This window comes from Protopterus annectens, chromosome 4.part0 (assembly GCF_019279795.1).
Source record: "Protopterus annectens isolate FY-2018-M chromosome 4.part0, PAN1.0, whole genome shotgun sequence".
Taxonomy (NCBI): Eukaryota; Metazoa; Chordata; order Ceratodontiformes; family Protopteridae; genus Protopterus; species Protopterus annectens.
In genome coordinates this window covers 890,729,224-890,756,639 of record NC_056733.1, presented here as the reverse complement: position 1 = coordinate 890,756,639, position 27,416 = coordinate 890,729,224, and the positions used below count along the sequence as shown (strand labels likewise).

The window sequence follows — 27,416 nt, the reverse complement described above, 5'->3', positions numbered from 1 at the left end:
CTTACTGAAATTGGTACACCTTGCTTGCTGTAGCATAGACTAGATCCAAGCCTGCTGAATCTAGCTTTGTTTGTATGCTTGTTTGCTTATTTCCCTGAAACGCCAATTCCACCTAAAACGTGGCTTTTCAGCGCTTCTGTGGATCCCTAGTGATATCTGCATTGCTCACTGTACTTGTTTCACTTGAGTTATTTTTCGTTTTTGCATTTAAGTTACCTGTAACACAGTCGCAGGCTACACACAAGTGTGCTAGCCTCCTCTGTGTATTTAAAGTAATTTAAGCTCTGCATTTGTTTCTGGGGGAAAAAAAACACAAATTCCTTGTTTTCCCGCCTTTCTGAACTAGTCTAGTCCAGTTTTCAGGCTTTGCTGAATCCAGGACTATGGTAAAGGTTCCTCTGCTGCCCATACATACTTGGATAGTTAGGTGGCTTTCTTCACTGAGAGCGAACTCTGATCTCCCTGGTATAAAAAACGCTTAGCACGGTTTTGCACACTGCACAGCGCTGTTTAGCTGCGGTTAAACTATTCCAGGCTCCACGAAGTCTGCACTTCAGTTTTTCACTTGAAACACTTCAACCCAGCACTAGAAATAAGGCAATTTAAGACTGGCACTTACTAAAACTAGCACTAGCTTACAGCTTGCACTTCATCCCTATACTCAGGAAGTATAAGGCTCTTCACTCATCCAATCAGCAATACAGTCCTAGTCATCTATTCAGGCATGTTCAAGGGTCAGCTTCAGGTGTGCTCTCCGGTCCAGCTGGTGAATCTGGGCACCCTGAGGCAATGTTACAATTGCCTCATGTACACAGACACAACCCTCTCCTCCTCCCAACCAACACAAACATATGTGAGAGATGCAGCTACACAGCCAAACTGGAGGCTAAGCTCTCTCAACCCACGACTGGATCAACCAGTCACAAGGAGAAGGGCAACACTAGCACCACATCACCAGACTCGCATAGACCAGCCATAGCTGCACCAGAAAACTGTCAGAAACGCGCAAACACATACTCGGAGGCTCTAAATAAGAACCTGCCTAAACAACAGAGACCTAAGCAAACACCCAAGCAACCCAGAAACCAAGTAACATATACGGCACAACGTCAGTGTGCCAAACAAAAACAGCCCCTAAGGCTAAACACACCTAACACAAGTAATCGGTGATTCTATCATCAGGCACACAGACGTCCCACTCACTAGACTGAACAAGAAGGTTACCGTAAGCTGCCTGTCTGGTACTAGAATTCGCCACATAACACATGCACTCGGGTCACTCCACAACCAGTACAAATATGACTGTCATTGTACATGTTGGCGTAAATGACCCAAGACGTACCTCCCTGGACTACATGAAGAGACATGGAGGAGCTCTCTGACCATGTAGCCCAGGCTGGTATGACTGAGTAACATCCTGCCCTCACCCAAAATGATGCCAGCATACGAAGAAAAAATGATCAGTTTCAACAATTGGTTAAACTACTGGTGTCATTCAAAGGGGATCCAGTGCTTGTCAGCCTGGGATGACTACCTTGACAAGCCACGTTGCTTGGCTAGAGACTGCTTGCACCTGTCGCCCCTGGGCTTTCGAATACTGGCCAAGACTCTTGCCGCCCCAATACTGCTTTTTTTAGGCAAGGCTCAAAAGACAAACCTGCCTTCATAAACAACAATAATAAACAAAAACTGAGGGTAATGCTGCTCAGCGTCAGAAGTCTAAACCTCAAAATGCACACTACCAGGCTATAACTCCTACCATACCTTTAGGTCCCAAAACCAGGACCGGAACAAAAAAGGAGGGGGTGTGTCCATATTCATCAAGAACACCCACACCTCCAGGCTAGTAGCACAGCACGTGGAATCTGAGACCATCCAAGTGCAATTTACAGCGAGTAAATTGACCAATTTATAGCTTGCTATAGATCTCCCACCTTGTCTCAGGACCCTCACGCAGCATTCCTGAGAACATTAGAAAGTATGAAGATTCTACCCAACACCATGCTACTGGGTGACTTCAGCTATCCAAACATTGACTGGGAAAACTACTCCAGCTCAAATGCCCTAGCCCAATGCTTTCTTGAGTTTATAAACTCAAATGCCCTTGAACAGCTGGTCACCACTCCCACAAGAGGTGACAACATACTGGACCTGGTCATCACCAACATGGGGAACCTATGTTCCACACCTGAGGTAAACTAGTCATTGGTAAGATCAGATCACAAACTAATCACACTGGAAAAAAATCCTGCTTTTGTTATTTAGACATCTCCTAAACCACCCCTCCCAGATACTTGAAGCAGTTAACCTTTTCTGTTTTCCCTTCTATATCATTTCTCATATTTTGTGCTACATCCTGATCTAAATCCAAACTGCTCATTCTCCATTTCTCTTCTACTCTGCATATTCATATGTCTGCTACTCCATGCAGAACATTCATGAAGTGTGATAGGGGCTTGATGCCTTTCTAGTGCCCACAATTGTGAATGCCTCCTTTGATCTTCGTTTTTCACTGTTGCAGTCATTACATTTGGGTAATCTGCTGGCAGGGTGCCCTCAGTCAGCCTGAATAACAGTCTTGGGTCCTGTGTCGGTTGCTGTCTCCTCTTCCATGACGTCAGGTCGTCAGGGGTATAAAACATGCAGCCGATGCCTTTTTAATCGGTCTTTCTTGCCGCGCAGTGCCCGAAGCAGTTCACAAGTGCCGGTCGGCCGACTCCTGAAATTTTCATTTTTGAGCTTCAGAACAGAAGTCTTCAAACTAAAGCAAAGTACCCTGTTGGGGGAAACGTTTTCTTGCTCCTTACCGATGTCAGTAAAAGTTAATTGTATTACTTGTGGGATGCATATACCTCAAGGATTCTCATTTGCACTGTATTCTTTGCCTAGGCCCTGACCACAACGTGCCTTGCTGCCAATTTTGTGCTAAATTTAACCAACACACTAAGCGTCTGCATATTTTTGCTAATAAATAATTTGGTTCAAGATTTAACTATCCTGAATTGTCATCTGTTAGCAATCAGACTACCGGAATTCACAAGAAACGCACAGAAAGTCTGTCTAGGTACAAAACAGACAAGCTTCTCCTTAGCCACTCGCAGGTACTCGGTGAGGTGCTTTCGGGGCCCCTGATGCCTGCAACTTTTGAGTTGCAAGCCTCTACCAAGACCATTCAGAGTCTGGTATGCTGCGATGTTCTTCAAGTATTGAACCCGTGGATGTCTCTCCCTTGGATGGGTCTGGAGTTGCTGAGCAGGCACCGGCTTCTGAAGGTGTTTTCAGACCTAAAGATTTGTATATTAAACCGATGCCATCAAAAATAAGGCCAAAACCAACTTCTATGTTTTAAAAACCGATGCATGAGCCATGTGGACGCGTGGATGGGAAATGGCAAATTTACCCCTGGGATCTCTCCTGTGTTCCTGCTAGACAGAGGCACAGTAAACTAATCTTAAAAGGGTACCTTCTGTGACCTACTTTACAGAGGCACAGTAGGCTAATCTAATAGGGAGGCGGAAGCCAAATTGCACTCTGGCTAGGCTTATAAATGCCCTAGGGCAGATAGCCTAGTATCTACCTATGAACCTATGTGCTCAGGCCCCTATGCCTAAAAAAAAAAACAAATGATCAAAATGGCTGCGGATTTAATTACCTTGATCAGGGGTTCCCAACCCCCTCCTGCTAAGAGGCCTATGCAAGGCACTGATGATGAATCTTCAGATCAGGTTAGGCCTAGGCAAGGCACTGATTATGAAACTTCAGATCAGGTTTCCATTTCTTCTGATTCCTCTTCTGATCAGGAGTTTTCTATTCCCCCTTATGAGGACTCTGATGCAGAAGAATCCATCCCTTCCGCTTATCCTCCTGAGGATTTTTCTTTTGGACTTTGCATACCTTAAGGAACATTTTTATTGGGGAGAGTCAGGATTTTCAGAATCCAAAAGAGGCTTCTAGGATTTTCTTCTCCTTTCCTCAGCTTAGGGCCTTTACCATACCCTTGCCTTAGACATTGTTGATGATGTCTGCAGTCAGCATGGTCTCTGATTCCTTGCCTCACCCTAGTAAGCCAGACCGATATTACTCCTGACTTCACAAGTTTTTCAAAATCCTACTGCCGACCCTTCTTCTGAAACACTTGTGGTCCATGCTTACCGTTGGGGAAATCCTACTCTTCTTTATAGATTTCTGACATGGGGATAGCAGTTTATATGTCTGCAAACTCACCATGGGCTTTAAACTGTCAATTTACATATATATTAAATATCGACAGTATAGTCATATCTTTACTAAACAGAAAATGATGTTGATTTCTCGATTGTGTGGAAAATAGAGTTACAGGATTTCACGAATTTAGCTTGAACAAGTTGGAAAGCATACTTTGCAATGTGGCTTTACCTTTTGGAGGTTTCTTTAAGTGGGGCCGTGAATCTCGATCTAGATAAGAAGGCATGCTTGTCTCAAGGAGCAAAATCTGCCTGATCATGTTAAAGCTAAATTGTTGGATGCTCCTTTACAGCAGGACAGTCTGTTTGGTAATAAGGCTGAAGTTTTGAAAAAGAGGGAAGACTGCTAAATCTATGCTAACTGTAAGATTTCTTGCAAGTGCAGCCACCCAGGTTCAGTAGGCACTGGCCTACTAAGAATTGGTCCTTTCCAGTACCCAACAGAGCCGCTCAGGTCAAACCCAGACACTCCAAAGGCTCCAGGTTTCAGTCACAAGGATCTTACAGGGCAAAACAATGGGGTGCCTCCACCTCCAAATTAGGAAGTAGCAAAACACCCTACGGTAAACAGTCTCAATGACTTTCCTCTGCCATTTCCAAGCACTTATCTTTTGGCAGCCCCTTTGGGGGGAAAACTAGCACTTCATGCTCAAAATTGGCATCTAATTACCCAGGACAAGTGGGTCTTAAATATAGTATCCCAGGGATACAGATTTCATTTCCACACGTTGCCAACTCCAAGCGGATGGCCAGATCCGTCTCCAAATCAGTGGGCAGAGGCCCAGAAACAAGTCGTGTCCCTCATGGATATGGGGGCTATTCAACCAGTACCAGAAAAGGAAAAAGGACAAGGCTTTTATTCAAGACTTTTCCTGGTACCCAGAAAAAGACAAATCATGGCATCCAATTATGGACTTATCCATTCTAAATACTTTCCTGGACATTCCAAAATTCAAGATGCTGATTCTACAACACCTACTGCCTATGCTAGGCAAGAATGCCTGGTTGGTAACTCTAGACGTAAGAGGCTTACCTGCATATCCCAATCAGAATCTTGCAGAAGATACTTCCACTTCAGAGCAGGCTGTTTGCATTTCCAGTTCTCTGCACTGCCCTTTGGCTTATCTACTCTGCCAGGGTCTTCACAAAGTGCCTGGCACCAGTGATTGCATTTTGCAGACAAAGAAACATTCAAATTTATCCTTATCTGGACGATTGTCTAATTCAGGCAGAGGACAAGGACACTCTTCTTCAACATCTGGCATTTGTAAAAAGGCTTCTAACATGCCTAGGGTGCACCATAAATGAAAATCACAACTGGTACCCTCTCAATTACATTCCTGGGTGCAAGCTTGAATACAACTGCCCAGATGGCTTACCTCACGCCAGACAAACAAATTCAATTGATAACATACTTCAAACAAGTGGCCACAAAAACCCAGCTATCTGCCAGACAAATTCTGCAGGCTTTGGGGTTCATGGCATCCTGCATTCTACTAATTCCATATGCAAGACTGCATATGAGGAAACTTCAATGGTACCTAAAAAGCTTATGGAGTCAACATTGTCACAGCCTGGAAACAATGATTCCTCTCATTCCTTGCCTGCAACAGGAGTTCCTATGATGGGCAGAGGTCTGTCACCAAAACAAGGGACTGTCATTCATTCCACCCCCTGCCGCCCAATCCCTGACTACAGACGCATCAGATTATGCTTGGGGGGCCCATCTGGCAGGGAGATGCATTCAGGGCAAATGGAGCCCAGATCAAATGCACCTACATATCAACCAGAAAGAAATGCTAGCTGTACAGAATGCTGTGACAGCCTTCAAGGACTTCCTTCATCCAGGGTAACTACTGATAGACGGACAACACCACAGTTATGTGGTACATAAACAAGCAGGGGGTGCCCACTCCTACCCCCTCTGCAGACTAGCCATGGCCTTGTGGAACACAGCCTTGACTTACCAAATACATCTGCAAGCTCAATTCCTGCCAGGAAAGCAAAATACTCTTGCAGACTAGCTAAGCAGAAACCTTATGGACCCACACGAATGGAAACTGGGCCCACAAATCTTCAGCATGTTGTCACGAAAATGGGGGAGCCCTGACATACATCTTTTTGCCTCTCCCCAAAACTATCAGTTGGAGAAATTCTGCACAAGAATTAATCACAAAAAAGCTTGGAAAGTGGATGTTCTGTCCTTCAGCTGGAAAAACCTATCAGTCTGTGCCTTTCCCCTTCTGCATCTGCTCTCCAAGGTTTTGCTAAAAGTCAGACAGGAAAACCCAAAATGATTACTCCAGACTGGCCTTGCCAACACTGGTACCCGCTTCTAGGGAATGTGTCCCACCTTCCTCCGTGGTACCTGCCTTGGACTCCTCTACTGTCTCAGCAGAACTATCAAATTCTGCACACTCTGCTCCAAACTCTGAATCTTGCAGCATGGCTAATAAACTGATTTCACCAGTCACATCTGTCAGTAAACCTGTGATGGATGTCATTTTGGAGGCTAGAAGGTCTAGTACTAGAAAATCTTATGCTGATAAATGGAAAAGATTCTGTGCCTGGAACCAAGCACAAGGAATAAACACAGCAATGCCCAATATTCCTCAGATTCTGCAATATTTAACTGAGATGCTTCACAAGGGCTTATCTTCTTCTTCTATAAAAATCCATGCCTCTGCTATCTGGGCTCATTACAACACAGAGCCTCCTCTTTTCTCATCCCTGCTAAAGCAGTACCTCAGAGGGGCCAAAATTTAAGACCACCAGGAGAGCACCAACTCCTGCATGGGACCTCAATTTGTGCTGGAAAAACTCACCTACCTCCTTTTGAACCAGCTGCTACTGCAGACATAAAATTTCTTTCTTGGAGACAGCTTTCTTTTAGCAGTCACTTCAGCTAGAAGGATTTCAGAACTACAGGCTCTCATGGCAGTGGAGCCTTTCATTATCTTTTACCGGACAGGGTGGCACTCAGGACCAATCCATCCTTTTTATGCCTAAGGTGGTATCCAGTGTGGCTCTTAATCAGACCATTCATCTGCCAACTTTTTCCCAAATCCACAGAACAAGGGTGGATTCTGCATTCATTGGATGTACACAGACTAAGATTCTACTTAAACAGGACAAAATCTCTAAAAATCTGAGCAACTACTGGTGGCATTTGCTGCAGAGGGAAGGCTATTTCAAAGCAGACTATTTCAAAATGGATAAGCCATTGTATTTAGTTTCTGCTACATGCACCATGGTAAACCTGTCCCCAAGGGATCAGATCCCATTCCACCAGGGCTGCATCTACTTCTGCAGCAGCTTTCTCAGAGGGTTCCTACCAGAGACATTCTAGAAGCTACTTGGAGCTCAGTTCATATGTTCACAAAACATTACTATTTACCTCTCTTCTAAATCCTGGACAGGCTTTGCCACTGCTGTCCTGCAGGGCTTTATAGCTGCTCCTAATGCTGTATAATTCCATCCTCCCATCCATAGCTTTGGGAATTCTACCCAAAAGTAATGACTGCAACAGTGAAACACGAGGAACATAGTACAGTTGTGTACACTTACCATAAATGTAGATGTTGGAGTGTATTCACTGTTGCAGTCTGGGTTACCCACCAGCCCTTTCTTCTCTATACCTCTCTTTCCTTCACTATGCTCAAAAGCCTTTTGGTGTATTTGCTTTTAGTTGGAGGTAAATTTGTGTTTTGTAGTATATATATATATATATATATATATATACTGCTGATTGATATGTCTGTTCTATAAAATGTGTAATTCTGGTTTAAGCACTTGGGCTTCAGGCCATTTATGATTAATGGTCTGCATCTTGTGGGAGAAGAGGCTGGACCTGCCCTTCTGAGCTGGGAATTTCTGGTTAAGGCTTATAGTGCCTGCATATTTGAACTGCTTCTTACTGAAAGGTACACCTTGTTTTGCTGTAGCAAATCCAGGCCTGCTGAATCTAGCTTTGTATACAGAGCACTAATCCAGGCATTCTTTAAAGTATTCAATTATATTTATTACTGCTTGGTAGTAACTTGATTAAAAGTGTGCTATCCTAAGTCTTTGGATTAAACACTTGGGCTTCAGACTGTTGTTTTACATTAGGAATTTGTGGCCTGCACTGTGGTACAGGTATCTACATCATTCTATGTTGGGAACTGCTGATTGGACTCTGTCTGTTATTCTAAAGTGTATAAGTTCTGGTTTAAGCACTTCTTCTCCAGTTATTTTACATTAAGAAGGTTAAGTGGTCTGCACTCTTGTGTGGGAACTATCTATTCTGAGCTGAGGAATTTCTGGTTAAAGGCTTATAGTGCCTGATTTGAACTTTTTTCTATAGAAATTGGGTAGATGTAGCATAGACTAGATAAGTGCTGAATCTGTTTGTTTATGCTTGTGTAAGACAAAATCCATGTCTACTGACTTTAATTTCTATGTACATTTTCTTTCAACCTTTCATCTCTTTATTCTTTAACATAAAGGTTGTTTCTGTCTAAACAGTTTATTTTCCTTTATATTTAATTATTTTTAAAAATTTCTTTTCCTGTTGTTTCTTGATTTATTCTTCAGTACTTAAATCATTTTTTCATTATATATTTCTTTGCATTCCTTCATCTATGTTTTAATCTTTAATCTTTTATTTCCTCATATTTCATCTTTCTTTTATATTTCTATTTCTTCCTTTCCTTCTTTCTTCCTTTTTTGTCTGTCTTTTTTTCTTATTCCTTTGTGCAGTGACATACAGTCTGTGTTTGTTGGTATGTTTGGGTGTTTGTGTCTCCTTGGCTGGGTTGTCTTTTTTCCTTTGTTTAAGTCATTTATGCTTTTTGTGTTTCTTGCTCCAATTCTAGACACCTTGGGTTCCAGCAGCTTGGCTTTGTTTTTTGTGGGTTCTTGTTTGCCTATTTTCAGGATCTATAGGATCCTACATAGACTTGCCTTCCTATTGGCTGTACCTAGTCTGTGGATCTTTATCTTAGGTTTGATATTGGCACCTTCCTGGCTTTCTCTTTGCATGGCCTGTTTCTTCTCTGCAGATTTCTGTGTAGGCTTGGCTTTTTGGATTTTCCATTTTTCCACTCTTTGTTTTTTTTTGTGTTGCTAGTCCTTTTAGTCTTTATTTTCTAGTTGTGTTGTGTCTAGTACAGAAATTTTCTTACTGTGTGGAATAGTTTCTGTTTGTGCCTTGCTTTTTAGCCTTTGACAGTGCCTCCTTTTAAAGTGTCTTTAGGAAGTTTTCCTGGTTTTGTATTGGCTGTCTGGGTGTTCCTTTTTCTTCTGCGGTTCTTTTGTTCTGCTGCTTCTGGGGGCTCTGTCTTTTGTTTTTTTTTCCTGTTTTCCTCTTTTTTGTTTTTCTTTGTTTTTTTGTGATATTTTTGGAGTTTAGGTTGTATTGTGTGATATTTATTGGTTGGGGAGGTGTTTTTATAGGTTTTTTATTTTTTTATTTGAGGTTTTTTTTTTGATTTGTTTGGTTTTTAGATTTTGTGCAGCTTTTGGTTATTTTTGTATTAGGGTTTTGTTTTGAGTTAGGAAAGAAAAAATTTTTTTTTATAAGCCTCATTTTTTTTTTCAAAAAAAAATAAAAAAAAAAAAAAAAAAATATGCCTAAATTAAAGCATTAAAAAAAAATTTTTTTAAAAAAAAAACCCTTTCCCCAAACTTTCTGTAAAAAAAAACCTTTTTTTTCTCAATAGCTCTTTCCTTTCTTTCAAAAAAAAAAGCTTCTTCTTTTTTCCTCAAAAGTTTTTTCAAAAACTTTCTTAAAAAAAAAAAGTTTTTTCCTCTTCAAAAAGCCTTTCCCCTTCTTTTTTTTCCTTTTACACATTTCATTTTGTCCTTTTTATGGTCAAAAAAAAACCCCTTTTTTTCCTTCTTTTTTCCTTAGTTTTCCTCCTTTTTTTTCCTCCTTTTTCTTTCAATGCCCTTTTTTAAACTTTTTTTTTTTTTTTTTTCCATTTTTTTTCCCATTTTCCCAAAAAATCCTCAAAAAAAATACTTCAAAAAAACTCTTTTTTTTGAATACCTTTTTTCCTTTCAAATTTAAAATTTTCATATATGCTTTTTTCTTCCTCTTCTTAAATATATACTTTTTTCATAGAAAAAAAATGCTCAAAAATCCTTCCTTCTGTTTTTTTTTGCCCTTCTGTTTGTTTTTTTCCTTTTCCTCCTTTCTTCTCCAGTCATATGTTTTTTTCCTCTTGGGGCTTTTTGGTGTTTAGCTGTGTTCCTCTTTCCTTGTTTTTCCTGTGTGGATTTTTTCTTCTTCTTTCTGTTGTGTTTCTTTTTGCCTTTGCCTTTGATATGCTTCTGTGATAGCTTCTTTGTATGTGCCTTGTTATTTTTGTGTGTCTTTTTTCTGTGTGGTGCCTTTTTTTCTCTTTTTTTGTCCTTGGCTTTTTTTTGTTTTTTTCTTTGGGTGTATTTTTGGGGCCTTTTTGTTCTGTCTGGGGTTTTCCTGTTTTTTTCCCTCTTTGTTGGTTCTTTTGGCTCTGTTCTTTTTTTCTTTTCTGCCTTTGGGGTTGCTTTTTGTTTTTCCTTTGTTGTTTGCTTTCTTGGTTTTTTTTTTTTTTTCTTCTTTGGTGTCTCTGGGGGTTTGCTCTTTGTCCCCCCTTTTTTTTTTGTTGTCCTCCTCTTGTTTTGTTTTCTTTTTTTTTTTGTTTTTTTTTTGTCTGGATGATATGTTTTTGGTGTTTTGTTTTTGAAAAAAAGGGGTTTTAGTGGGTTAACCCTCTTTCTTTCCCTCCATAACCAATTTTCTCCAAATTACTTCCTTTTCTCTTTCCTTTCCACCTTTATTTTCCATCCTTGCATTTTTCCTTATTAGCATCCTTTTTCCTCTCTATTTATATCATCCTCATTGTCTTTCCACACATTCCTTCTTTATATATATATTCATTCCTTCATCTATTTTTCATTTTTCCTTCATCCTTCTTTCTTTTTCTTTCCTCTTTCTCCAAAAATATATCTTTTTTTTTTCCCTTTTTTTATATATTTTTTCTCTTTTTTCTTTTTCTTTCAAAAAACTTTTTTTTCTTTCTTTTCTCTCTTCTCTTATACTTTCTCAAAATTTATATGAGTTTTTTCCTTCCTCCCTTTCCAAAAACTAATATTATACCTCTCTTTCTTTTCTTTCCCTTCTCCAAAGTTATATATTTCTTTCATATAATATATCTTCCTTTTTTTATAATAGAGCTCTCTCTCTCTATATGTCTTTTTTTTCTCTTTTCCCTTTCTTTCTCATTTCTTTCTTCCTTCCTCTCTTCCCTTTTCTTTTTGTCTTTTTCTTCTTTTTTTTTCTTTTTTTTTTCCTCTTTGTTTTTGTGTGCTTTCCTCCTCTCTCTGTATATCCTCTCTCTCTCTCTCTTCTCTCTTTAGCTCTCTCTCTCTTCTCTTATGTTTTTTCTCTCTGATATTCTCTCTCTCTCTCTCTCTCTGTGTCTCCTCTTTCTTGCTTTCCTTATGTGTCTCTTTGTGTGCCTCTCTCTGGTTTTCTTTTCCTCTCTCTCTCTGTCCTGGGCTCTCTCTCTCTTGGGCCTCTCTCTGATGTGTGTGCTCTCTCTTGTTTTCCTGTGTCCTGTTTTCTCTCTGTTTCCTCTCTCTTTCCTGGTTTTCTGCCTCTTGTTTGTGCTGGTTTCTCTGTGGCTGTCTTGCTCTCTTCTCCTGGTGTCTTTCTTTTCTCTCTGTGTGTCCTGTTCTTTTCCTCTTTTCCCCTGCTCTTTCTTTCTCCTCTGCCTCTTGTGTGCCTGTCCTTGGTTGTCTTGGTTTTGTCTTTTTCTCTCTTTTTTCTTATATCTCTTTGGTTTCTCTGTGTGCTCTGTAGTATAAAATTATTATATATATATATTTATTATATACCTTCTTCTCTTCTATATATATATACCCATAAATTTTATATTATTATTTTTTTTCTATTATTATAAAAATATAAAAAAATTAAAATTATCAATTTTATTTTATATCTTATTTATCTTTTATATAATTTTATCTTTCTCTTTTTAAATAATAATTTTAATTTTTTTTTATATTTTATAAATATTTGTTATATAATTATATTATAAAATATATTTATTATATTTTTTTATTTAAAATAAAAATATCCTTCTCTCAAAAATAAATTAAATATATTTAACTTATATACAAATTTAAATTTTTTTTATATATTAATTTTTTAAATAAATATAATATATAAAATTTATATATAAAAATATATTTATCTATTTTTTTTTATATAAATTTATTTTTTTCATAAAAATTCTTTATATATTTTTTTTTTTTATTTAAAATTTTCCCCAAAAAAACCAAAAAATACTTTCCTCTCTCTCTTCTTTTTCTCTCAAAAACCTCTCTCTGTTCTTTCTTTTTCTTCCTCAAAAATAAATACTCTCTCTCTCTCTTTTCTTCTTTTTTTTTCTCTTTTTTTTTCTTTTTTTTCTCTTTTTCAAAAATCTCTCTCCAAAAATACCTTTTTCTCTTCTTCTCAAAAACTCTCCTCAAAAAATAAATTAAAAATATAAATTATTTATAAAATATATTCTCTCTTCTCCTCCATTTATATCTTTCTCTCCTAAATAAAACTCTTTTTCTTTTCCTCTTTTTTTCTCTTTTTCCAACTCCTTTTCTCTCTCTCTGTGTTCTTCTTTGTCTTCTCTCTCCTGTGTCTCTCCTGTCTCTCTGTGTGCCTCTCCTGTCTTTTTGTGTCTTCTCTTGGGTTTTGTTTGTGTCTTTTGGGTGCCTCTCTTTCTCTCTGTGCCTGTGTTTGTTTGCAAAGAGTGTGATAGAATTTTCAGGTGTGAATTTGTATAGTGTGAGAAAACATATGTGTGTTTAACAAAGTATATGGAATTTATTAGAATTGTGTCTTTATGTATATCCTTGCTGTGTGTTTCTGTTTTGCTTGTCTCTCTCTCTGTGTGTGTCTCTCAGTGTGTGTCTCTGCCTTGTCTCTTGTCTTGTCTTTCTTGTCTTGTCTTGTCTCTCTCTTGTGTGTGTGTGTGTGGTGTGTGTGTCTCTCTCTCTCTTTCTCTCTCTCTCTCTCTCTCATGTGTATGTGTGTATATGTATATATATGTATATATATATATATATATATGTATATATATGTGTATATATATATATGTGTATATATGTATATATATGTGTATATATGTGTATATATGTATATATATGTATATATAGAGAGAGAGATGTGTCTGGGGCAAGAAAAACTGATTAGAATGGTGTCTGCTGCATGTTTTATACCCCTGACGTCATGGAAGAGGAGACAGCAACCGACACAGGACCCAAGACTTTGTTATTCAGACCAACTGAGGGCAGCCTGTCAGCAGATTACCCAAATGTAATGACTCCAGCAGTGAATACACTCTAACCTCTACATTTATGGTAAGTGTGCACAACTGTACTTTTACACTGGCACTAGTGTGGTTAGTCTCCAGATGTTCAGCATGTTTTACTGTTGCAGTCCTAACCAATGGGTTATCTGGCTCCCGGTAGCTGTTGATTGGCCAGAATAACAAAGGTAAGTAAATGACATCGGCTGTCGGTTGTAAAGGACTTCAGGATGTCCGATACAAAAGGAGGCAGCTGACATCACTCAGGCTTCCTTGCCATGGAGCCTGAAGCAGAAGCTTTTTTTGCACGAGTTCTGGTTGGCAATTACCTTTTTTGGTTTCAGACTACAAAGTTGAAGTCAACTGGGAGGGTGGCCTAATGGTTAAGGTGTTTGCCTTGCAAGCACAAGGTGCACGGTTTGAGTCTCACAAGGGATAATTGGCTAGGCTTAAAATGGCAGTTCGCTTAGTACTAATATATGAACCTATGAACTACAGTAAAGTACCCTGTTGGGGATCCTCTTTTCTTGCCTTAACGAATGTCAAAAAAAATTCTTACCTGTGGAAAGCAGAGTCCCCATAGAGATTTTCATTTCTGTTGTATTTGTTTAGGCCTTGACCGTAACGTTCCTATTTTTGACCTCTGCTTCCTTTAATCCGCGTACTATTCATTGTCTAAGCATTTTGGAGTGTGGCCCAAGTTTGTCAGTATGGCGTCCACTGGTCTTCTATCTTCAGTTATCTCTATGAAGGATAAGGACTGCGACAGCCTTCAGAGGGTGAAGTCGTCAGTTAAGTTGGTAGTCAGTCCTGCGGTCGCCATTGAGGTCCTCTTGCAGCTCCAGCAGTCTGAGGATTTTCAACCGCAGGCCTAGGTTGAGACCATTTCAGTCCCCCAGGCCTCAGTCTTCCATTTTGTTTTCTAACCTTCTGCCTGTTCTTTAGCGGGATCTGGAGCCGCTAAGCTGGCTCCGGTGTCAGAGGCCTCTGTTCTTCGTTTGGACAGCAAGTTCATACTGACTTCCTCTGCCGTGACTTTGGCACCCCCCCCCCCCCCCCCCCCCGAGTCCTTTAGACTTGCTGGTAAATCTTCCAGTCGTAAGCCTGTGAAGAAAGTCTCCAGTTTCCTCTTGTTCCTTTCAATCTCAAATGGTTAAAATGGCTGCTGACATTTTGACTCTTATTAGGTTCACAGCCTTTTTCAAAAAGGGGTAGGGATGTCTCTTGAGACTTTCTTATTCAGGTTCTGATACTTCTAACATTTATGCTGATGAAGAGGAAGTTTCTCAGGTTTTTTCTCCTTTTGAGGATTCCTATGTAGAGGAATCCATTCCTTCTGCTTCTCTTCCAGAGGATTTCTCTTTTGGCGATACTTTGAATACTCTCAGGGAGCATTTTAAATGGGAAAGTCAAGATTATCCCCAGTCTAAGAAGATGATTAGGGAGTTTCTTGATTTGCCGCAGTGTAAGCCTCTGGCTATTCCTCCAGTGTTGGAAGTGGTTGATGTTTTTCTGGAAAATTCCTTTACTCCAAATTTGGTTCCTCCTGCTCCCAGGAAACCTGACCGGTAATAGTCCCGGATTCTCATTTTTTCTTTAAGAATCCTCTAGCTGACCCAGAGGTTATTTCTCAAGGGCCTAAATGAGTTAAGGTCACTTACCAAAAATCCTGATGTCCTTCAAGGATGCATCTGCAGTCCTAACATATGGGTTGTCCTGCCTCAGGCAGCCCTTTGGTCAGCCGGATTCCAAAGTCTGGGTCTGGCCTCGGCTGATGTCGCACTTCACCCGACTGCTGTTTATTGGGTATAAAGGTATCAGCCGACGCCATTTTCCCCAGTCTTTCTTGCCGCGCGGTGCCCGAAGCAGAAGCTGTTCGCAAGTGCTTGTCGGTCAGATCCAGAGATTTCTACTACCGAAGACTTCTAAAAAGCTAAGTACCCCGTTGGGGACCCTTTCTTGCCTCAGCCGATGTCAGACAAAGTAAATAATTGTTTAACTTGTGGGAAACAAATACCTCATAAGGATTTCCACTCTTACTGCCTTCCTTGCTTAGGCCCAGACCACGACGTATCAGCTTGTCTAGCCTGTGCTTCCTTCAACCGACTGACACTTAGACGTCGGTCGGAGTTTGCAGAGGAGTTTTTTGGTCCCGCTTTTGCATACTAAATGCCGTCTGAGACTCCAACTACTCAATTAGCTAAAAAGCGCAAGGAAAAGGACCGACATTCGCGGCCCGTGGTTTCGGCTGAAACCATGGTTAGGCCAACCGCGAATGTCTGTTTTGGCGGAAACCGAGCACCCGGTTCTTCCTTCGGCCGAAAGCATGCTTCCGGTAGCCGAGGCCTCACAGAGCATGGATGAATCTGCTACTGAATTTACTGCTACAGAAGCAGCCACCCAGGGCTTATCAGACACTATTTCTCTAGACAGAACTACCCCTGCACGTGGGGCTGCTAGACCCCCTGCTTCCATGTCTATCAAGGCTTTTGCCAGGGCTAAGGCAGCTAAATCTTCTAAGGCCTTGCCTGCCAAAACACCTTTACATAGGCCTACCTCTAGTTCCCAAATACTCAGCCTGGCTGAGGATCTCATTTCTTTGATCAAGGATCCCAACATCACCCAGACAGGGCCTCTCAGCCCCCTCCAGACAAGAGGCCTAGGACTGAACCCCCAGAACTTGTGTCTACAGATTATTCCTCGGATGACTCGGACCTTTCAGACCCTCACGAAGGCCCATATTCTCCTTATGAGGATTCTGATGCAGAAGACTCCATTCCTTCTGCTCCTCCTGAAGAATTTTCCTTTGGGGAAACCTTGCATGCTATGAGGGAACACTTCCAATGGCAGGGTCAGGATTTTTCAGATTCAAGGAAAAGGCTAAGGACTTTTTTACACTTACCACAGCATAGGCCTTTAGCCATTCCGCCAGTATTAACAGTTGTTGTTGATGCATATAATGATGCCTGTACTGCTCCTGATTCTCTTCCTCCGGCCCCTGCCAAGCCAGACAGATATTACAGGGTCCCGGACACACACTTCCATTTGTATAAGGCTTCTGTTGCAGACCCTGAAACCATTTCACAGGGCCCTAAAGGTGTGGCAACTCCCTCTGCCAAAAACCCTCTTCCCTCTGAAAGGGAATCTAGAGCATTAGAGAGATGGGGTAAAAAGGTTTATACTTCTGCTACTCTTTCTGCCAGGGCCTTGAACTGTCAATTTCACATGATTCAGTACCAGGAATTTTTGTTAGACCAGCTAAATAAAAAACTATCTTCTCCTGAACCTTTAGACCGCAAGTCCCTTCAGGATTTGGTACATAACTTCCAGCAGGTCAGTAACCATTTCTTAAAATGTGGCTATGATGCACTGGAGGCTTCCTTTAGATCAGCGGTGACTGGAACAGTGATTCGAAGGCATGCCTGGTTAAAAGAACAATCCTTACCAGACCATGTTAAGTCAAAACTCCTAGATGCTCCCATGGAGAAACAAAGTTTGTTTGGCTCCCCTGCACAGGAGGTTCTAAAAAAGGTGGAAGAAAAAGCAAAATCTGTCCAAACAGTCAAGGATTTCTTACAGGTCCAACCTCCGAGGTTTAGCAGAAATTGGCCTTGGAAGAATTTGGCCTTTCCAGACAACTCCAGAGCGCAGAGAGGCAGAAATAGACGCCCAAGAGGCAGAGGTCAATCTAGGGGTGCCTACAGGGGACGTCAGTGGCAACCTACCAACCAGAGAAGTACTGCCACAGAATCAACTACAACCACTTCTACAGGGCAGACACAATGACTTGACCCTAGTTCTGCCTACCAGGGAACAACTGGAAGCACCCTTGGGCGGAAAACTAGCTTTATTCTCCAACAACTGGCATTACATTACAGGAGACAAATGGACTTTACAAACAATAGACAAGGGCTACAGGTTTCACTTCCATACTCTACCAAAAAAGAGAGGAATGCCAAACCTACCACCAAGCCAAAAAACAGACGCTCTAAGACAAATCAACAGCTTACTAAGGATGAGAGCTATAGAAGAGGTGCCACCTATGGAACAAGGCCAAGGATTTTTCTCCAGGCTTTTCCTTGTACCAAGAAAAAGTCAATGGAGACCTATTCTGGATTTGTCCGCACTGAACACATACCTCATTGTTCCAAAATTCAAAATGCTGACCCTCCAGCCACTTCTTCCCATGCTGGGCAAGGAGTCTTGGCTGGTGACTCTAGATCTCAAGGAGGCATACCTGCACGTCCTTATACGACCAGATTGCAGAAGACACCTCAGATCTCTTGCAGGATCAGAGCATTATCAGTTCTCAGCATTGCCTTTTGGCTTATCTACTGCGCCCAGAGTATTCACGAAATGCCTGGCATCAGTAATTGCTCATTGCAGACTTCAGGGAATTCAGATTTACCCATACCTGGACGACTGCCTATTACAAGCAGACAACAAGGCAAAGTTAACAAAAGATTTGGAAAATGTCATACAACTGTTGCAAGCCTTGGGATACACAGTCAACATGCAAAAGTCAAGACTAGTACCATCCCAAAGGATAACATTTTTGGGTGCAGAATTAGTCACATCAACTCAGGTGGCTTTTCTCACAAGAAAAACAAAAGCAACTACCAGTCTACTTCATGGCATTAACAACACAAACTCAGCTTACTGCAAGGAAAGTCTTGCAAGCCCTGGGTTACATGGCATCCTGCATAATATTGGTTCCGCATGCCAAGCTACATATGAGAAAGCTACAGTGGTATCTAAGGAATGTATGGTCTCAACACAAGTACAGTCTAGAAGCCCTGATTGCAATAATTCCATGCCTGAAGCAAGAATTCCTGTGGTGGGCTCAGGCCTGTCAGTTGAACAGAGGCTTGCCTTTCCACAAACCACAGCCAAGCCAGACCATCACCACGGACGCCTCAGACCTAGAATGGGGGGCACACATGGTGGACAAGTGTATACAAGGCCTATGGACCCAAGACCAGCTGAATCTACACAAATCTAAAGGAGATGCTGGCAGTGAAACATGCGATGCAGGCATTCAGACCACTCCAACAGGGTCATCTGCTGATAAGGACGGACAATACCACAGTCATGTGGTACATCAACAAACAGGGAGGTACACATTCATATCCTCTATGCCGGATGGCAATGGACCTGTGGAATGTGGCCCTGAACCTCAACATACAACTTCAGGCCAGATTTGTACCAGGAAAAGAAAATTCCCTAGCAGACACCTTAAGCAGAACTACCACTGATGCTCACGAGTGGATGCTGCAAATGGTAAAGATTCTCTCATTGGATGCAGGCTAGAAGTGAAGCTTCTCAGCCTTCTCTTTCTCTGATCCTGGAGTACTTGGCTGATTTGCTTCAAGGTGGTCTGTTTCCTCTCTCAAGATCCATGCTTCAGCCATTTCTGCTCATTTTTTCTTTTGAGCAACCCATTCTCTCATCCCCTGATGAAAATGTTTCTCAGAAGTGCTGGCAATTTAAAACCTCCTGGAAGGGCATCTACTCCAGCCTGGGATCTTAATTTTGTTCTAGAGAAACTCACTTCCTCCTTTTGAGCCAGCTGCCACTGCAGATTTAAAGTTTCTCTTGGAAGGCTGCCTTCCTTTGGCTATAACTTCAGCAAGGAGGGTTTCAGAGCTGCAAGCTTTGGCTGTGGAGCCTTTTCTTGTTTTCCATGCAGATCATATCTGAGAACCAGTCTCTTTTATGCCTAAGGTGGTTTCTAGCGCGACTTTTAATCAGTCCATACACCTTCCTGCTTTCTTTCCTAATCTTTGAAGTAGTGGTGAAACGATCCTACAATCTCTTGATCTGCACAGACGGCTCAGGTTTTACCTGGACAGGACTAAAGACCTTTGGAAATCAGCACTGTTATTGGTCAGTTTTGCCCCTGGAGCTCGGGGCAAAGCCATCTCTAAGCAAACCATTTCTAAGTGGATTGCACATTGTATTACTTTCTGTTATTCCTTTCATGGCAGTGTTCCTTCTCAAGGGAGTAGGACCCACTCCACAAGAGCAGCTTACACTTCTGCAGCCTTTTTAAGGGGTGTCCCTACTAAAGACATTTTAGAGGCTGCCACATGGTCTTCTGTTCACACTTTCACAAAGCATTGTAATTTGCCTTTGTTTTCTAGAGCCAGGGCAGGGTTTGCCACTGCTGTTCTGCAGGGCATTCTCTCCAATCCTTGATTCTATTGGTACCTCCTCCCTTTTCTCTGGGCTTTAGTAATCAACCCATTGGTTATGACTGCAGCAGTGAAACACAGACCTAGTATAGTTGTCACTTACCAAAAATGTAGATTTTAAGTGTATTCACTGTTTCAGTCATGGTTTCCCTCCCTCCTCCCTTTTTTAGTACTCTCCTGTTCTTTCCTAAGGTACAGGCTGAATCTGGTTTTATTTGCCAAAGTTTCTTTTGGCTTAAGCCTTGTTTTCTGGGGGCTCCTGACTGTTATGGCAAGGAAGACTGAGGAAGTGATGTCTGCTGCCTCCTCTTGTATCAGACGTCCACGTCCTGACGTCCTTTACAACCGATGTCATATGTACTTACCTTTGGTATTCTGGCTGATCGAGGGCTACTGGGAGCCGGATAACCCATTGGTTAGGACTGCAAACCTGAATACACTGAATACACTATAACATATACATTTATGGTAAGTGTACACAACTGTACTTTATCTAGAATATGCCTTTCTCTGCACTGCTGTGAGTACCCTCAGCTGTTTCTCCCATCTCAGAGTCTTTATCTTCTGTTTCCATCTCTGCCTGTTGCTTTCCCAACTTCATTTTCCTTAGTGTTCTTATCACTTTGGTGGCTTCCTCTCTCAGTAGGCTGCTTGGGGCAGTACAGGTTCTGTGGGGTGGTCTTCATTTAGAAGCTACTGGAAGTGCTCCTATCTGCCATTGTCTTGTGGACTGGTGAGCAGGCTGTTACTGGCATGCCTTATGAAGGGCATCAGATTACCTTATCTTTATCTTTGCTTTGCTACCTGATTGTTTTTGTGCCATCTACTGAGTTGCTTTCCAGAAACTAGTAGAGTGCCTCTGCCTTGTTCTTGGCTATTTCAACTCCTTAGTTGTTAGCCATCCAGTATTCCTTCCTAGCCTCGTCCATAGTTTGTATCTTACATTTTTCCTGGACTCCTTTCTTTTGATGACTTCCTGGACTTCTGCATTTCACAGCAATTTTCTTTATAGTCGAACTGAAACCAGATATTCCTGTCCTGTTGTGACAGGACTGTAGTTGCAGCCACCGGAAAGATTTGAGAGCTCTTTGGTCCATCCCTCAAACAGATTCCAGGACACTGGAAAGTTTTGAAGGAGCAGTTAACGTTTCATCCAGGTTTGTTTGTGCACTGAATTAGTACATTTAGTGAGGCATCAAGGGCATTTGATTTCTGAAGCCTCTAAGCTGGTGGCCATTTGGCTGTCAGACTTTAGCAAGGCTTGTAAGACTTTACTATCCATGCATTTAATACTCTGACTCCAAGTGTCTGTATCCGGTGTGGAAGATGGTACAGTGTACATGGTGAGCATTTACTGCTATTTGCTGGCATGCTTGCATACAACTTGGCAGTTTTGTGGACTTCTTTAAGGCATCCTTAATTGCTCCTTTTTGTTCCTAAGTGAAGGACCCATTGATGAGTGTGATAGAGGAGGAATTCTGGCATGGAGATCGATTTTTTTTTGTCTTAAAGCCTTTGAGGAATCTGTGGAAGAAAGATCTTCAGGAAGTTGCACACTCTTCTGGATGCTCCCAGTGATACTGCACGGTGCCCCCACCTTAGGCAGGCTAATTCTGATGTGTGCTGCCCAAGAGGCAGGGGCTGGAATGTAGCACAGTTTAAATGGAGGCGCCAGTAAGTCTTTGCACATTCCCAAATGGGCATAATTCCAACATGTCAGCAGTAAAAGATGGGATTGAGTCTTGAAGCACAGTTAATTGAACTAGTTAGCACTAGTAACCTTCGTTAATGAGCTGACTGCTGAAATGTGTCTTGGACAACATAAGCAACACTCAGTAGCTTTCTGTGGCATCTAAAATAGCTGACTAGTGCAGTTGGCAAGAAACCGTATCAGTTGCTAATAGCTGTAAAAGTCAAGCCTGACACTATTTGCAGGTATAGGTGTGAGAGCAGCTCTTCCTAAACAGGCTGCTGTTCTGCCCCTCTATGCTCTCCACTGGTTCATGGTTTACTTGTCATGAGTATTAAACTTTCATCGTAGGAGCATGCTGCTATCTACCCCTTTAGTGTACATGTTTGAGAGCTTTGTTTTGGATATTTTTTTGTGAATGGCATTAAACTTATGAAATGACCCTAGCCCTGAGTAGCATCCTGCCTTCGCCCAGAATGATACCACAGTATAAGGACAAAATGACTGACTTCAACAATTGGCTAAGCTTCTGGTGTCATTCAAAGGGGATGCAGTATTTGTCTGCCTGGGAAGACATGATCGACAAACCACGATGCTCTGCCAGAGATGGTCTGCACCTGTCACTGCTGGCATTCGGGTTACTGGCTAAAGCTCTTGCAACCCCTATAGTGCCTTTTTAAGGCAAGGTTCAAAGGATAAAACCACCACCGTAACTGATACAAGCATGTAAAATCTGAAGGTAATGCTACTATGCTAGAAGTTTAAACCTCAAAATGCCCTGTCTCGAGGCACTCCTAAAAATGGAGAACATCAGTATCTGTGCAGTAACTGAGATCTGGTTTAAGTCTCCAGAGAGCACCCCTACAATACCAGGCTACAATTCTTACCACACTTTTCGTCCACAAAACCAAGACCGAAACACTAAAGGTGGTGGGATGTCCATATTCACCAAGGATGTTCACACCTCCAGACTATTTGCCTAACACAATGCATCTGAAATTCTCCAGGTGCAACTAACTCTAGGTAAGCCTGCAATACAAATTGTAGCTTGCTACAGATCCCCCACCATGCCCCAAGATTCTCACTACACCTTTCTAAACATACTGGAAAATATTAAGATACAACCAAACACCCTAATACTGGGTGTTTTCCACTACCCTGCCATTAATTGGGAAAACTACTCTGGTACCAACTCCTTTTCCCACCGGTTCTTGCAAATCATAAATTCCAATGCACTGGATCAACTAATCCATTGTCCCACCAGGGGAGCCAATATCCTGGACCTGGTCATTACCAACATGGGAGATAGATGCTCCACACCAGTGATCACCCTCTCATTGGTCAGGTCTGACCATAAGCAAATCACCTTTGACATCCACATCCCACCCCCACCCCACCCAGTAAGGAAACCTCCTTAAATAACTTCTCCAAAGCCAATTTCATGCTGCTAAGTCAGAAGTGACAAACTTCACAACACCCACACAGACAGGATCTGGAAGTTCGACTGCAGAATCCTACACTAAGGCACTGTATGAGCACATCCACTCGTGCATGAATCGTGCCATTCCAAATAGAACCAAGATGTTCTTCTCCAAAAAAAGGAAGCCAATCTGGTTGTCCCCTGCTATAAACAAACTATATAACAGAAGGAAGAAACTGTTGCAGAAAAGAGGAAAATCCCACGATGCAAATAACTCCCTCACCAGCCTCCGTATGAAGCTGAGATCCCTCCTAAAATCCTCAAAGGCTAGTTACGAAAATAAAAAACTGCCAAAGATTCCAAAGACAACCACAAGGCATTATATAGTTATGTCAAGAATCTAAATGTCAGTGCTCAGTTCTGCTCTGAGCTACAACAGAATGGCATTAAATATACTGATCCCAAGGATATTGCCAATATCTTGGCAGATCGATTTAGTGACAAATTCACCCTCCTCTCACCCCCCCCCCCAAAGGGCCCATCTCAATACCAAGATTGCAAAATGCCGATAATCATGGCCACACAAACCACACTCTCCAAAGCTAAGAATACAGCATCCATGGGACCAGATGACATCCCAGGCTGTGTACTACATGAACTACAAAATGAACTGGCACCTCACCTAAGTGTCATGTTTAATGATAGCCTCACCTCAGGTTTCATGCCCACTGAGTGGTGCACAGCTACAGTTATCCCACTCCACAAGGGAGGATCCGCCTTGGATCCCGGGAACTACCGTCCCTTAAGTCTGACAAGCCTGATCTGCGAGGGCATGGAACTCATCATGGAACTTGTAAACAAAGACATTGGCACCCTTCAAACACTGGACCCCACCCAGTTTGGGTTTATGAAGGGCCGTTTTTGTCACCGGATATTGACTTCTTTGAATCAGTGTCCAGAGCTCTGGACGAGGTAAGGTGGTCCACACAGCCTATCTGGACCTCGCCAAGGCCTTCGTCACCATCCCCCACTCTGGAATCATAGATAAACTTACTAACTTGGGCATAAGTCCCTACGTCACTCGGGTTGTCAACTGGCTTACTGACAGAACCCAGACTGTGTGCCAGACTCAAAATCCAGCTCCAGACAAGTACCTCAGGGTTCAGTCCTGGGACCACTCTTGTTAGGCATCTACTTCTCTGAGGTACAGGCCAACACTAAGACTCTGGCTAACAAAGAACTGGGAGCCTTTGAATCCCCAAATGATGTGGATATTCTACAAAAGGGCCTTACAGAAACAGATGCCTGGTGCCAGAGCCATGGGCTCAAGCTTAATGCCAAGAAATGTATAGCTATCCCCTTTGGAAAAAAACCTGTACCCATGAATTACCACTTAGGTGGCAGGATGCTAAACGTCGGAAGTGTGATGAGAGACTTGGACACAGGTGGACAGTGGTCTCACTTTCGATAACCACATTGCCACAAGTGTCAGAAAATCCTATGTGGCACACCATCACTAAGGGCTTTTCATCCAGAAAAAAGGTCATTGTCCCACTGTACTCATCCCTCATTAGACCCATTATAGAGTATAATGCTCCGTTTGGTATGTAACACACAATGCCTCTAACAGCTGGAAACGCCACAGAAATACCTCACTAAAAGAATCACAGGCCTAAAGCAGATGCCATATGCTGACAGTCTAAAAAAAAAAAAAAAAAAAACCTCCAACTATACTCTGTGGCATATCATCTACTCGGAGGCTATCTCTGCTTAATATACAAGGCCATGTCAAACCCCGAGCTGTTGGACATGCTCCACTTAAAGAAATCCCAATCCCTCAGAGCCACACGCTCCAGGGATCTAAACCTTATCACAATGAACAAAACATGCTGGAGGGATAGGTTCCTGACCCAGAGACTCCCCGTACTTTGGAATAAACTGCCCATACATGTCGAGCAAGAACGCCTCATTGGCCCTCTTCAAAAGGAACCTTGATTGGATCGGAGATAGGAAATTCATCCTGGGGATCATGTTAGTCACCCTGCTAGACAGGGGCCCAGAGAAGTAAATATTGTGGGAAGAAATATCCAGGGAATTGTTATGGCTAGGCTTGCATAGGCCCGATAGCCTAGTACCAACCTATGAACCTAAATGTCATGGTTATCCTTTATTTCTGCTACTTTCAATGAACTGTATGCAGTCAGACCCAAGGTGCTAGCTGTCATGGGCAAACTTACAGGTATTGTGTGGACAAAATGAAAGTAATCTGAGATTTAAGTGCTGTCCGTTTCCTAACAAAGTCAAAAATCCATAAAGTACATCAGAGGCACTGCCCTCCACATCCCTCCTGTTTACGAATTTGGGTATCTTTGAGTCAGGGTAAGGAAGCTGGTCTGCCATAGTCTTATATTTTTTATAAATAGAATTGTTTCAATGCTTCTGTAATGTATTGCATTAAAACCTGGTACACATGTGAACAAGTTTCAGTGTCTAAAACTTCTACAAAGTGTTTACAATGTGATACTGTTACAATTCTGTGAGAATTGAATGAGGGGATCCAATTTGATGTCCATTTTCAGTTGTAAAACAAAAGTCACGACCTTCGCATGCTGTTGAGCCAGGTCTTTCAAGACCCACCATGCAAGATCACTTGTTGCAGGTGGATTTATTTGCCCAGACGTTTGTATTCAGACTAATTTGTACATTTCTAGTATGCTTGAGTAAGCATGTCACTTGGCAGCAGAATGTTTAACTTTGCCATCACCTTACCTAAGCTCAGTTGGCTAGAAATGCTTTATTCAGACAAGTCAAGTTGGCTTCAGGTAATGTATTACTGTGTGCCAAAAATTGTGTAGCTGAATTTGACAGAACTCTGCTAGACTTTGGTGCTTGACAAGGAGTTTTACAGTTAATCAGGTTGCCCAGAACCTATCTAAGTACAGAAATGTTCACGGCCACTTCTTGGAGTAAGTTGCCATTTGAAGTAAATTAGTTTAAACTAAATTTCTTTACATGGTTTATTAGACTTAAACCCATTTAATTTTCTGTTTGACTACAAAATTGTTCACATTGCACCCCACCCCCTTTTCTTTGTGTAGTTATTCATTTTTTTTCACATGGCTGTTAACTCTCCATTCCATTCTTTGCTTTTCCTCTTTCCTGTACAAACCGAGACTTTCCAGACTCTGAAATAGACTGCCCATACATGTCAAGCAGAGCGCCTCTTTGGCCCTCTTCAAAAGGAACCTTGATTGGATGGGAGATGGAAAATTCACCCAGGGGATCACGTCAGTTACCCTGCTGGACAGCGGTCCAGGGAAGTAAATATTGTGGGTGGAAATAGCCAGGGAATTATGGCTAGGCTTGTGTATGCCTAGGGCCAATAGCCTAGTACTAACCTATGAACCTAAACCCCCTCAGTGTCTTTCAAAATCCTATTTGTTAAAGCTTATCTGAGTATGTATATCCAGGGCATAAATCTTTGTGATTATGCTCCACCCTAGTTGTAAATACTAGATGCAGTACCATTTTGAACTTCCTTTGTGAGTACCATTGTGTATCTTCAAGTATTGTAAGCAGTTGGAATTCCTAGTGAATCTGTGTTCTATTTTCAGGGCATCAGTCGTTTAGAGATGCAGCAGGCAGTTTTAGATGGACTTCCTTTTCCACCCGAGTTTGCAGTCCCAGCTGGAAACCTCTATCTTCCAGGCTTTGGCAAGCTGCAGCATGACAGGGGAAGGGATGGCTATAGAAGTCGGTGAGTCTGTTAACTATTTGGTTACTCATGTCTAAAAACTGTGGCATAACAGTGGTTAATCTTTCAATTAACTTGTCACACAAGGTAATAGCTGTTATGGCTGAAGTACATATAGTAATGTTGCATGTACTAATAGTGTCACTTTGTAGTTTAGAAATGTGTGCAGATTTGCACACTTGCATTATAATTAGCTAACTTGATTTCAGCTTGTGTCCCTAATGCAACAGTAAACAACTTTACTAGTGGTCCGATAAAGTGCAAGCTGGTAGGAACAAGTGGTCTTTAAGAGATGCCCAAAAACAGAGTTGAGTCAGCTGGACCTGATAGGTTAGTGAAGTCCTATAAGAGCAGGACCCAGTTAATGTAAAAGGCCAAATGCTTCCTGAGAGTAAGTTGTACACCAGCCTCCTTTAGAGCACAGAGCAACTTTTGCATACATAAAGATCTTGTCATGCAGACGAAACATCTTAAGCTTGTGTTTTTTATAAATTTGAATTAATTGAAAACTCCACAGCGCTAGAGTACTTCTCTTTAGACTAAGGTTTGTAAACATGATTATTCACACAAGCTATGGTCATCTGAGATCACTACAAGGAAGGAGCAAGTGTGGCACATTTCAGTAATCCAGGAAGCTAAAGACTGGTCGACAGACCATACTAGATAGTTCATTGGGTAGCAGAAACTAGTTGCTTGTGTAAAAGCACTGGTTTAGTCAGAACCTCAGGAATGAGTGGGTCCTCCTCCTGGGCTTGGTTTCAGGTCACCCATTCCCCCTATTCTGAAATTACATCTGTTGC

At 41.7% G+C, this 27,416-nt stretch overlaps 1 protein-coding gene across 4 annotated transcripts in view; it reads left to right on the top strand.

Moving 5' to 3' along the window:
• Nucleotides 1-27,416, top strand: part of EIF4ENIF1 (eukaryotic translation initiation factor 4E nuclear import factor 1) — a 1,251,142-nt gene that overhangs the window by 693,953 nt on the left and 529,773 nt on the right. For all 4 annotated transcript variants that reach the window (XM_044068847.1, XM_044068848.1, XM_044068846.1 and 1 more), the window contains one exon: nucleotides 26,477-26,619. In XM_044068847.1, coding sequence (XP_043924782.1) covers nucleotides 26,477-26,619 — 143 coding nt within the window. The remainder of the gene's footprint in view (nucleotides 1-26,476; nucleotides 26,620-27,416) is intronic.